The sequence below is a fragment of the Lampetra planeri genome, chromosome 3, assembly GCF_965212315.1.
Source record: "Lampetra planeri chromosome 3, kcLamPlan1.2.h2, whole genome shotgun sequence".
In the NCBI taxonomy this organism is placed as follows: Eukaryota; Metazoa; Chordata; class Hyperoartia; order Petromyzontiformes; family Petromyzontidae; genus Lampetra; species Lampetra planeri.
In genome coordinates this window covers 17,133,021-17,146,477 of record NC_136109.1, presented here as the reverse complement: position 1 = coordinate 17,146,477, position 13,457 = coordinate 17,133,021, and the positions used below count along the sequence as shown (strand labels likewise).

The 13,457-nt window shown below is 43.9% G+C and overlaps 1 protein-coding gene across 3 annotated transcripts in view; it reads left to right on the top strand.

Annotated features, from left to right (window-relative positions):
• The window catches only part of LOC144739097 (talin-2-like), a 244,620-nt gene extending 231,441 nt beyond the window's left edge, over positions 1-13,179 (top strand). For all 3 annotated transcript variants that reach the window (XM_078622090.1, XM_078622086.1, XM_078622097.1), the window contains 4 exons: positions 1,575-1,637; positions 2,877-3,059; positions 3,869-3,994; positions 10,234-13,179. In XM_078622090.1, coding sequence (XP_078478216.1) covers positions 1,575-1,637; positions 2,877-3,059; positions 3,869-3,994; positions 10,234-10,362 — 501 coding nt within the window. In that variant the 3' untranslated portion in view covers positions 10,363-13,179. The remainder of the gene's footprint in view (positions 1-1,574; positions 1,638-2,876; positions 3,060-3,868; positions 3,995-10,233) is intronic.
• Positions 13,180-13,457: the final 278 nt, after the last annotated feature.

Here is a 13,457-nt window from a genome sequence, read left to right as displayed (position 1 = left end):
TGTGTGTGCGTGTGTGTGGGTTTGTGCGTGCGTGTGTGGGTTTGTGCGTGTGCGTGCGTGTGTGTGGGGAGCGGTGGTGTGGCGGTTAGCGTGCTGCGCTACGAACCAGGTGACCCGAGTTCGATTCCCGCTCACGGCCAACACCGGTGACGATTATCTGAACCGGTCCTGGGCCTCAGCCTGAAATGAGTACCTGGTGCGGTGTGTAAACATCGCCACTGGGGAGACAAAGGCGTGGTGCTGGCCACCCACCCCCCGTGTAATGTTCCGCCCTTCATAGGTGCTCACTAACAGCACTTGCCCCTACGGTCTGTTAAAGGCTATATGGAGGATCTTTATCTTTGTGTGTGTGTAACACAGACTATGCAGGCTGTTCACCAACTCTCCATCTCATGCCTAGATGTGAGCACTGAGCCCGCAGCACAGATGCCCAGGGATTGAATTCGGGTTTGAGCCACTCACGATTAAATCATCATCTTGAGTGGCGTGAATTTTATGGTGTGAGCCCAGTCACCAGTGGCCACTCAAAAATACGCTCTCTTATTCGGTGTTTTCACTAAATTAAGCCTAGATCAGCACCGAGAGCTCAAAAATCTATACTTACATTTGATGCCTGCTTTGCAACAAAACATTATAATGTTGGCACGTCATCAAGAGTCAAGTTGTCTCCTTGCTTCAACGAGTAATAGGGGGGCAGCATTCACATTCATCGGTGGACTGCAGCTGGTGGTGGACGTTCCACTTTCCTCTGGTGGAGGACAGGCGATATGATGACCGCTGTTTGGCTCCTCAAAGCGGTACTAATTTTATCAACCTTGGAGGGATGATAGGTTGATTGAACTCCCTACTGAGATATTAGCTCTCAACTTTCAAAAGATATATATATGCATTTTGTATGTTTTTGCAATGTATTTTCTTCAAAGACAAATTCTGCAGGAAGTACACTTTTGAATGATAAAATGCAGTCTCTAAAATGATTTTACGTTTTAACATTTACTTATGTGTTTTATCCATTTTGTTTGGCCAAGAATGCACGGTCTTCAAAATAGTTGCATCTAGTTCACAGTACGCAAGGTTGTATGGCAATTATTTCACATTTTTTAATTAGATGGTGAAAAGTGTATGATGATGGAACAGCTGCACAGGTAAATTACAATGCTAACACACACACACACAAAATCACTCAAGCAAGAACTGCATCTGGTATAGAAAATCGAGGAAAAAATTGTGAATTATATTTCAGAAGGCAAAGTGTCTCTTTCCTCAAATAATTTCAGGGTGGTGCTCATTTGTGTTGCTGGTCCTAAGACAATGGGAGAAACTCCATATTCCTATGCCAAGGGCTGGATAGACAACTTCATTTGATGTCCCGCGAAGCACCACACCTCGTTGGGTGGTGGCACTTATTTCCCAGACCACAGAGGGCTGATGATGGATACGATTAGGGTGGGGCTGACCTTCACTAGGATCGAACCCACAAGTATTCTGCCAACTGAGCAAGTCTCCCAGGCATAGCAATGGATATGTTTAACAATTGCGCTGTTCATAACACTCACTCTTTTATCTTGTTTTAGGTCGGAGCCATTCCTGCGAATGCAGCAGACGACGGGCAGTGGTCCCAGGGACTCATCTCAGCGGTAAGTGGTGTCATTTAGCACCTGAACCCAACATGGGCATTTGATAATGTCTGTCTTATCACCATGTTATTCACCTCCACGCTCTTCTTCAATCGTGCAATTGGCCATTGCATTTTACATTGTTCAGGCTTTGTTGATAATACGTCAAAGTATCTCTGTGCTCCAAGGAGTGATCGGGTGGCAGCAATGTCTCTTGGCAGCCCCCAACAACAACAACAACCATGTTTCGATTTAAAGCTTTCGTGACTGCAGGGATTCATCTTCTTGGTTTTTTCGGTAAAGTCACGTACTTCCCTTCTACGTGACTTTACCGAAAAAACCAAGAAGAACAACCATATTGGCGTATATACCAATTGATAGATATGACGTCATCTCAAGATTCTGCACTGAAGTAGTTTTAAAAACACACCTTTCAAGCGACTGTTTTGCGCCTTTGACATTGCCATGGCAGGATCCAATCTCTCTATTGTATGACCACTGTTTGACTTCCCGTAAAGTGGTACTCAATTTGATCAACTTTCAAAGCATGATAGGTTGAGTCGTCCTTCACAACGGGATTTGATCTAATTTTGAGTCATATACTTTATAGTTCCACGTGGTTTCATTCCATAGTTGATGAAAAGGTTAATTGTAAAAAAAGAGTGTATTTTTTCATATTGAGAGTAAAAGATCGTCTTCAGCCCGTGGAACACGATGTTAAGATATTTTTTACTCCCATTTACCGAGAACAATTTTCGTGCTTATATTCACTTACTGTTTATTTTGTCATGTTATAAATAGAAACTTGTTTTATTTTCCATCATTGCCACCATTTACTTGAACACTGTCCACGGTTGGATAAGTCGGCAGCCCGCAGCCAGTTGGTGCAGTGTAGAAATTCCACATTTCTCATTGCGGAGTTTCATCTCTTAAATAGGATGAACACTTTTCATCTCGCACACAGTTTTTTAAAATTATTATCATCGCCATAAAATTATCACAGTTGTCATTCTGCACGGAGCTTATATATGTCTTCTACTTAGTGGAAGGCATTCAAACATGTAATTTGTGCCGGCCTATTTTTGCCACCTAATTTTCCCCCCCAATTCTAAAATCTTTTTACCACCACTGCAATATTTAATTTTAACACCACTCCATCGCACAATGTTACAGATGCTTGCCTCTACTCACCAACTCTGTCCTGACCATTCACCCACCACCACCCACCACCCGGCCCCCCGGGCACGCTGACGCTCGCAGGCACGCATGGTGGCGGCCGCCACGAGCAGCCTGTGCGAGGCGGCCAACGCGGCCGTTCAGGGCCACGCGAGCGAAGAGAAGCTCATCTCGTCCGCCAAGCAGGTGGCCGCCTCCACGGCACAACTGCTCGTCGCCTGCAAGGTCAAGGCCGACGCCGACTCCGAGGCCATGCGGCGGCTGCAAGTAAGTGGGAGGCGACGAGAGCCGACGGGCTCGTCTCGCCAAGTTCATCTGCGGAGCGACGCGTCGCTGCTTGAATTGCGCGCCGATAATAATTCGGGGGATGCTACCGCAGCGTATTGAGTTGGCACGCACTGGACTTATGATTCAGAGGTCACAGGTTTCGATCTCCCAGCGAGCAAGTTGAAACAATGGTGCAAGTTTCTTCAATCTCCACGCCGCTGTCCACTCAGCAAATTATAAATGGGCACACCGCAGTTCGTTAATCTGCAACGTGTGGGTAACTCCCACCTCTGTCAGCAAGAGTTGGCCCAAAATACCCTCGATGGGGACTCTCTAGTGCTCCCTCTAATACAGAGCCCTCCCACCAACAGTGGCATGAGCAAGGCATTGCAGGGCTGCACCTTTATCTACTAATTCAGGTGCCTATGGCCTATTAACCTGGAACGTGCCCAAAATAAAGAGCTCAGATGTTCAGTAGGGTTAAGCCTGATGAACAATCCTTGGACCGATGACCACCACGCATGCCAGGCTATTGCGGGTGGCTACATGTCTGTGCTATGTGGTGGTGGTAAGCAGGTTCAGTACAGCAAAAATCTATTGTCACACCGTACTTATATGCTCCCGTGCATACAATTTCTGCCTTCACCAACCCGCACTATTAACAAAGAAAATAAAAAACGTGCTCAACACAATTAACGGTGAAACGTTTTTGTTTTACTCATGCATTGCCAAACGACTCCTGATGCCGCTACCATTGACCCCACGTGCGCCATCCCCCCCACTCCCCCCGCCCCCCCATGTCTCCCCAGGCCGCCGGCAATGCGGTCAAGCGAGCATCTGACAACCTCGTGAGGGCTGCCCAGAAGGCAGCGTTCGAGCAGCAGGAGGAAACCAACGTCATCGTCAAGTCGCACTTTGTGGGTGGCATCGCGCAGGTAAAGCAGCCACGTTTCCATCGCTGCGATACGCGTGCCCGTATGTGTGTGTACCGCGCAGTAGTTCAATGTGGCGAGCGGAAGTGCAATGGTTAGCGCACTGCGCGACGAACCCAGCGACCCGAGTTCGATTTCCACTCACAACCAAAACCAGTGACGATTATCTGAGCTGGTCCTGGGCCTCCCCTAGGTCGACTTAGTCTCAAATGACTACCTGGTGCGGTGTGTGAACATCGCCACTCGGGAGACAAAGGCGGCCGGGTGTGGTCCTGGCCACCCACCCCCTCATGTGCCGTGCCGGCCTTCATAGGTGCTCGCTAACAGCACTTGCCCCAACAGTCTTTTGAGGGTTCATGGGAAATCTTTGTCTTTGTGTACCGTGCCGGTCTTCATAGGCGCTACTCGCGAACAGCACTTGCCCCACAGCCTATTAGAAGCTACACGGTGGACCTTTGTCTTTTGTTGTCCGATGAACCTTGATGGGGCTGCCTCGTTGTAAGATATTCTGGAGCAGTAGGAAGAGACTGATGAGTCACTCAATCTCTTCTCAATGGGGAAGCAAGCAGAAGCACAGTCGCCATTAGAGATAGGTAATTATGTCACAGCTAATGTCGTCCCTTGCTGATTAGACTCGCTTAGAAGATTCATTACAGATTACTAATTAATTTGCAGCTCAAGATCTCCAATGATGATTCCGCAATAATGTTCGAGAGTAGTTATACAATGCAGATTACAAATTATAGAGCTTTGGCAAAACCATTTTTGATTACCGATTACATTACATGACGTGCTATTACGGGATTGTTACACGGAGTAGAGATATTGACTCGGTAGAAACGTCTCCTTGCGCATTTATTTTGCCAGCCGTGAGTCAGTGGCCAGGAATTCATTTTTATATCTCTGAGGTCCGTCTTCCCGTAAGGCCACCGCTGTTGATTTCCCACGAAATGGTGCACATTTTACGAACCCCAGAAGAGTGATGGACTGAGTCAGCTCCAGATCAGGATTTAAACTCGCTGCCTTTTGATCGATAGGCGAGCGTTGTTGTGACATACTAAATAATGTTGGTTACCCTATTTATTCGTTTTAATCAATTAATTCTAAACATGATGATATGCCTCATATGTTAAAGCAATATTCAAGTTTACTCGCTGTCTTTTTTCAGTGTTTTCTTCTCTTTTTAAATCCTTTATGTTAAGTGAGTGAATGTCCAGGAGTGCGTGTTTTCCTTGCCTGACAATTACTGCTTTGCAAGATCAGTTTATTCATCATTGAGATGTGTAGAGGTCACATCCCTTATACCGTTAAAGTATCTTATTTTTGTATTCATGTGTAATGTGGGGCATTGAAACATTTGTGGGTATGGCATTTTTCTTCCTATTTATTTTACTTTGAATGAATCTTACCACAATGCAGATTGCCTTTTATTGAAATAATTATAGTCGTGAAATGATAAATTAATCTGCGCGTCCTTCAATGTCCCAATCTGAGAGTGCTTGCTAACCCTCGTGTATATGTCCTTTATGTGTGTGTGTATCCACACGCACAAGACAACTATAATTGTGGAGAGCAGTTGCACGTTCTACAGCACACCGAACTATGAACCCAGTGACCTGGTCATAAACAATAGCACAGATGAGACCAAAAGTGGAAATGTCCTGCTTTTAAGTTGTTTGATACATATCCACATCATCAGGGGTCATTGGCATACAGTAGTGATTGCTATGCCAGCCTTCACACATATGCGGTAACTGCACTTGCCTCAGCCGTATATCGTGAAATGGGGGACCTTTTTTTGGCTTTGTGTACATTAGTACATAATCAATGCCATGGTAAAGGATTTACAAGCACAGTGCAGGCATATCTATCGGTTAATAAAAAAAGGCTTATTATTTACATATTGCATTAACCAATGTGGTGAGTGAGCATTTTTAGACTCCGTAAAACACCAAATGATACCGATATTAAAAATGTTTGCTCGCCTGGCTCTGTGTTGTAATTTCAATAGCATGGTTCAAATGAGCATATGTATGTAATGTATAGAAATACTAAAGTTGAGCACCCGTTTAAACCAAGGCACAGTGTATTTAAGATCATTTATGAATACTAGATATAGTGACAGTGAATATACCAAAACCATCTCTTCAGGCAGTAAGGCATCTAGGCCCTGGAGCGACTATGGGGCAAGGTTGGCTATGTATGGTGCAGAAGAAGTTCAACATACTGTACATGCATGCAAGTGAAAGATACCAAATGTCTCCATGGTCCTTAAGGATCTTAAGTTGAACGTCGTTTCCAAATGAAGTCTAAAGATACACCCGACAATTAGTCAGTCATGCTCCTCTTTCGATAAAAAAAAAATCACTGACCAGGAGCAGGAAACATATTTGTTCAAGGGCGCATGCTTTTACGATTATAGAATGATTGTGATACGTTAATAGGTTGGCCCTGATGTATACGAGATACATAGGAGCAGTCTGTGCCTCAGAACGGCACGGACCTTTGATTTGCATCTTGTACATGCCTGCAAGCATCCAGAGGTAGGCAACAACCCACCAAAAGGATATTACTAAAATAATACAGTTCCAATCCTAATTGGGTTATTGGGTTAGGCCAGAATGATCTGGCCAATTGAAACGAAACCTCATCTCAAATTGATCATTGTGGTTGTGAGAATTCATGTTCTTGGGTCTTTCGGTAAAGTCACGTAGATAGGTTCAAAGAAAACAACGAAAAAATAACAAAAAACTATTTTCTTTGAACGTAGCTCGGTGACTTTACTGAAAGAACCAAGAATATGAATTCCTGCAGTCACGAAAGCTTTAAGTCAAGGTTGTGAGAATTGTTCTTCAACACCAGTGAGCTGAAACAATGATACTTGTTATGATAAACACTTGCACGAGTTCAACACTTTCATTTGTTTGTCTCCGTTGGGTGGTGGTGGGGTTACACAACACAAATTTGGCCAGACCATTTTGTGTCCTCACCCAAAAAATAAATATATTTAATCATTATTAGAAGCTACAAAAAAACATACTTTCTGAGATAAAGTAATGCATGTATTTTACCGGTAGATGAGTTTGCATTATTTTAGTATGAATCTAAAATAAATAATTGGAACTTGAAGATGCAAACACATCACTTACGTGGCCAAACGTTCATTAAAAAAAGCTTTAATCAGCCAAGTAGTTATGAACTGGGGGATAGAGCCCTGGACAAGAAAAATACGTCTTATTATAATATGGTAATAATATAGAATTTCTATATAATATAATAATTTACGCTGTCCATTGCGTGTTAGGCTGGGTTGTACTGTAGGTAGTGTCTGTCACAAAGCCAGCTTCGAAAGCTGGGTGGTGAAAGAGCGTGCATTATGATATGAAGGGAGGAGCCAATAAACTGGCCAATATTAAATTATTTAAATAGCATCGAAGTACCTGTTCGTGCTGTAAGAGCCGATTAAATCAGTTTTCGTTTGAAGAGAGTTAATGTTTGAGCTCTTCATTTCCTTAAGTGCAGCGTGCCTCAATGATACATTTCAAGTCGCTTGGCGTTCAAAATCCTATCGCGCATTGCGGCACCTGAGGAAAGCACCAAATCGATTTTAAATGTTTTATTCATTTTGAGGTTCTAAGGATGATTTGCTGTAAAGCTTTTATTGTTCAATGACGGCATGGTCAAGCTTGAAAACCTAAAGGAAAAAAGTAACATTTATCGGTTGTTATTTAATTAACAAAAATCACTTGTACCTGAGTAGCATATAGCTGCAAAGTTAAAATGGTGGCATCCTCTCTCCTCTTGATTTCCAATTGAAAATGCACCTGCTTGCATAACCATATTACCAAAATACACAACCTGCACATCCCCTTAGCACGGTCGGCTACGGTGCGATAGAAGTTCAACATACGTACGTACGTACAACCTCCACAGAGATCAGTGGACAAGCTCATTCATTGGGATGTCCCTTCCCTTTAAATGTGAGCCGCTCACCAGCAGCAGCAGCTTATCCATGGAGGTCCCAAAAGGTACTTGCAAAAAAACTCTGCATCCGGAGTGAAATCCAGGCCAGGGGACGTTCCCTCCTCTCCTTGCGTAACGTCTTTGTCGCCGTGTCTTGTTGAAGGTTTTCAGAAATGAGCTTTGCTCGTGGCGGAGTGGCAGCCTCGAGAACTATAGTTACTCTTACAGTTACAATTGTGAGTAAGCGGGAGTGTGTGCGTGGGGGCGGCGCGTCCCCATAACCCACACCGTGTGCAGCTTCCTTCCTACCCGGGCTCGAACATCATTCTCATCGCCATCACGAAACCCCCCTCCCCCCCCCCCACCCTTTAACCTCACCCCGAGCACCCAGACGTGGAGCGTTAACGCACTGCAGTGCAGCTGCAGAGAAACCACCACCACGCTGTCTCATCCGCTGACAACTCACCATCCCCAAGACCAGTTTGAGCTATCAAGTCGCTGGCGAGTCCTAAAGAAATCTGCAGGAGCACGTGCTGTCAGAGGGCGGAGTCCCCGCGCCGCTCAGACGAGCAATGGGGCACAAGGCATTCTTCTCCATTGGTGGCCCTGAGGCAGTTGTGGAAATTCCATATTTCCATGGCAGGGCTTATTTTTTCCTTAGGATGACCACCGTTGACTTCCCATAAAGTGGTACCCATATTGCCAGGATTGGCAAAGGGATGAGTTGACCCAATGAGCAGGATTTTAATGCACAACATTTATATATGAAATATATTAAATTGCTTGTAAATATGCACGTATATAATTTAACTGATAAACATTGATAGTCTCCAGAATAAGTATTTGTTCACATTCATGAGTGCTTCCGCAGGCTTTAATTTACTTTGGCCACTGAGGGTTTTGTTAAAAATTAGTTTTTTAGTGTACTGGGTTAAAAATGTAATTGTCTTTTAAGGTTAAGTAATATATTTTTTACTTCTTCTACTCATTTGCAATGTCTTCGAAATTTCTCGACATTTGTAACACCTTTCTCAGGGTAGATATTGACCATTGCAATGATGCTGTTTTATACTTGGAATTTTGTTTTTAAATTTACTATTTCAGTGCTATTGGTTAATTATTATTTTTTTCGCCAAGAATTGTTCTGTGCAAAATTAGAACATGTACTTGTCTACATATATGCTCTAATCAACATAATGAATGTTTCTACATATATACCATGGTAAAACGCAGTTATTTTAAATATAGCATTTTGGGCAAACTATCTCGTATTACCATACAATGAAAATACCATTAAATACAGAGCAAAGCAAATGAAGGTCACACAGTCAAAGCATCCTCATGGGAAAATCAGAAATGGGGAGGTGCCCTTAACTGCGCTCGAATCTGAGCTCTTGTACTGCCACAAATGTGCTGAGACCTGAACCAGTCGTGGAAATTCTACATTCCTTCAGCAAAGGCCATTCGAACCACCGCTGTTGTTGAACCTCAGGAGGTGCTGGTTCATGTGTGATGGGCCGAGTTGAACCGCATTTGAAATTCAACTTGCAGCCTTACGCTTGTGAGACATGCTATAGACACAGTCCCGCCTGCCCAGAAAGTAATTTATGATAGTGAAGGTATAGTACTGCCACAATACCTTATGTGTATATATATTTGAAACCATGTTCATTTGAAGGTCGTACCTGCTTCCCTGAGCCAGCCATGTGATATAACATGTGAGCCTGCCTAGATTGTGGGCTTAGATATGTTTTAAACAATTTAACATTTCTGGTCTTGGTGATTTTATAAACTAATAAGTAACTTTCATGTTTTTGATGGCACAATTTTGTTGTGGCTAACATCCATATGCTGATGTTACGACGCTGTGTGCTTTTCCACCAATAGCTGTTAAATATCTTGTTTTAACAAGCACTTTTACTGTCACAAATGTTAGTTAACTACATCAATCAGAAGTCGAGTAACATTGTAATAGTGATAGTGGTGTTAAATGGTCTGCTATTTGGATTTAACAATCATATATTCCATTTGGCTATTTTATTCACAACTAATATACTCTGCGAGAAATGTATTTTAAATCTATCTAAAAATCTGATTTACACTGTTCGATTTGTGAATTGGACACCATGGTAAATAACTACATGTATAGTTTAATCAGGGACTCGGATGGAGATATCCCGTTGTGCGTATACTATCGTTTTCCACTTGTCCTCCAGTAGAAGAATTGCTTGCCACTTTCAGTTTGTATGGAATCACATTTGTGTGCCTCTCATCTACAGATAATAGCGGCGCAGGAGGAGATGCTGAGAAAGGAGCGCGAATTGGAGGAGGCCCGCAAGAAGCTGGCTCAAATACGGCAGCAGCAGTACAAGTTCCTCCCCTCGGAGCTCCGGGACGACCAGGAGTGAACCAGATGCCCCCCCCTGGCATGACCGACACCGATGCCACCTTGTGGCCGAACAGTCCCACTCTCTCCTCCACCAGTGCCAGCTCCTTGCTCTCCTCTGTGCCAAAATCCCTTTTCGGTGACGCTGAATGCCCGTCCTCCTTGTACGTTGCCACTCGTTTGTTTGTCAGTACGCAAGACATGAAAGATTTAGAAGCCCAGTTTGCCAGTCCGGTTGCTGGAGCTTCAAATCCTCTCCGTGCTGAGTTTGACCTCTTCTCCTCCTCTGCCAATTCTTGCCCTGAAATAAATGTTCCCATTGCCAAGTCCTCAGTGCCAGATGCTGGAGACTGCCACCCTGGTTCCACGTCTTTAAAAACTGATGGTACCTCTTCATAAACTGATGTCTCCCCACCTCCTGTTTAGGTGGAAAGTCACCCAATAAAGATGCCAGCCACTAAAACCTGCAGCGCTTGCTGCTTTTAGCCAGTCCGTTGGCAAAAATGATGGAAATGCTTATTATCGCTGAACTCTTTTGGCTCGTTTTAGTTTTGTATTGCTGGGAAAACGTGTTTTAGTCAAATAAAAACAGCACAAATGCAGCTAGAATTCTTTTTTTTTTTGCTATTTCCCAACACTTGTCCACGTCTGTCAGTTGGTTGTTTAGTTATCTCTGAATGTGAGATCGTACATTCTGGGGCTAAAACAAATGTACAGAATGACAACCAAAATGATCACCTGTTGCTTTAAGACTAGGTAGCTCATCCACACCTCTTGATTAAAAATGTGCATGCGATGGGCAGTGATATTTCTGTGGATGATGCTTCTGGCCTTCAAATTCTGAAAAAATTGCCATTAACTCTTTTGTGAACCAACATTTTTTTTGCTAGTAAATTCGCCCACTGATGACATGCATGTATATGCCCACCATTTCTAGTCGCTAAAACTGGACTGAATGAATACTCTGGAATAGGTAAAACTGTTCCCTGGCTGCAGATTTCCTTAACAGTGTGCACCAAGTATGCTCCATGTAAACTAAATAGTGGGTGCGTTGGGGGAGCAGCAGTATAGTGGTGAGTTGATTTCGCTACGAACCTGGTGACACCGAGTTCGATTTCTGCTCACGGCCAACATCGGGGACAATTATCTGAACAGGTCCCGGGCCTCCCCTAGGTCGACTCGGCCTCAAGGAAGTACCCGTTGCGAAGTGCAAACATCGCCACGAGAGAGAATGGTGGCCGGGCGTTGTTGCTGTGACCACCTGTCCTCTCGTGTGTCGTGCCGGCCTTCAGAGGTGCTCGCTAACCGCACTTGCCCCTACAGTCTGTTCAGGCTTTACGGGGGATCTTTGTCTTTTTGTCTCGTGTGCCATGCCAGCCTTCATGTGTGCTCTCTAACAGCACCTGCCCCCAACAGTCTGTTGCGACTATATGGGGGGATGTTTGTTTTTTTGTGTTGTAAGTGTGTGCAAAAAAAGACACTCGCACATCAGCAAACTCTTTCAAACTCTCCGCTCGGTTTCCAACACCTGCTGCGGACATAATGGAAAGTCATAGCCCATCATTGCTCAGCCTTGCCCGAATTAGATTTACCAGCCAAGGCATTGGCAAGTCTTGCAATGGTCATGGAGACCCAGGTCTGCCCGAGACAATTGAGTCGCGACTACATTGTTTGAATAAGCATCGTGACAGTTACCTGCAAATGTAAGAAAAGCACTGCCGCTAACACTTACTCCCACTTCGCGTGAAGTGAACATTATGTAACTATGGTGCTGCCCAGATGTGTTAAGAATAATAAGCACACGCTCATGAGAAAATTACTTTTGCATTGATTGTTTTCCTGAATTAAATGTGTTTTCTTTCCTCGCTTGCTTTGATCTGATTAGCGTTAATTAGCACAATTCAAAGCACACACAAACACCTGCAAAATATGGTAGACTCATTTACTCGTATTCCTTTCCGTTCAGCATAATCGTTATCACGAAATGCAAGGTTGCAACACAACGTTATCCCTCGGCTTCGAATCTGATACGCGGCTGTGTAGGTTTCTTTGGCGAGCCGACACATAAGCATCGATTCCCCAGGCACATTCTTACAATTATTGTTATCGTCACGAGACGAGAAGTCGTACGTGGTTACGATAATCTTGAAACATTCACAGTATTACGAACGTACACGCTTGACCGCTGTGATCTGTGTGTGTGTCGTGTGCCAGAGGGACGTATCTTAGTCCCACTTCATCTCTCCTCGTGTAAATTGCATTGGGACGGACAGCATGTTTTTGCAAGTGGAAGAGCGCTCCATCATAACTCGCATCGTCAAACATGTGGTGCTCTCGTTTGAATTATTATTATTTGCAAAGCGGGAATACAATAGAAACACAACAATGCTCGCTTACCTTCAACTTTTAACAAGATTTTTATGATAAATGTATTTACAGTATTCTTATATTCCTAATTTTAAAAAAGAGCGTGTTATGTAAGTTCGGGTTTTTTTTTTGGCACGCACAGTATACAATCGTGCATATATCTTCAAGTTTAAAACAAATCCCAGAGCTCATATGTACCACCATTGTTACGCAGCTTAACATGTAAGCCATACTCCTATGCATATAACCCTATACGCCATCGTAGTGTTGTTCCCCTGCACACGTTTGTCTCTGATGCCCTCCCTGGTTTGTGGCTGGGTTGTCATTTTAAGCAAAAAAAAATCCGTGTATAAACCGCCATACCTTTTAAGCCGTGTTACCTGGAAAGTTGAAAGTGTACCGTTGTAAGGAAATGCAGTGTATATTCCTAATCATTAAAAAAATTATAATAAACGTAAGCATTTCTTCTTAACCGTTGGGAAACCTGATACAGTATTGCTTTTGTGTGGATTTTCCCGGTCTTGGTATGTTCCCCACTGACTCAACAACAAAAAGAACCGCCCACCATATGGTCCTTGTTAAGCAGATTCTAACTCGAGTGTCTGATGGATCTGTCGAGTTAAAGGTTCAAGTGATTTCTTGCTCGAGTGAGCACGGCATGATGGCTCCATCTCCATTGGCCTCCTGCTGATCCACCTGGCAAGGTTGCTCGACGGTTGAGCGAGCAGCCCGCAGTCGGAAATGTGCGAG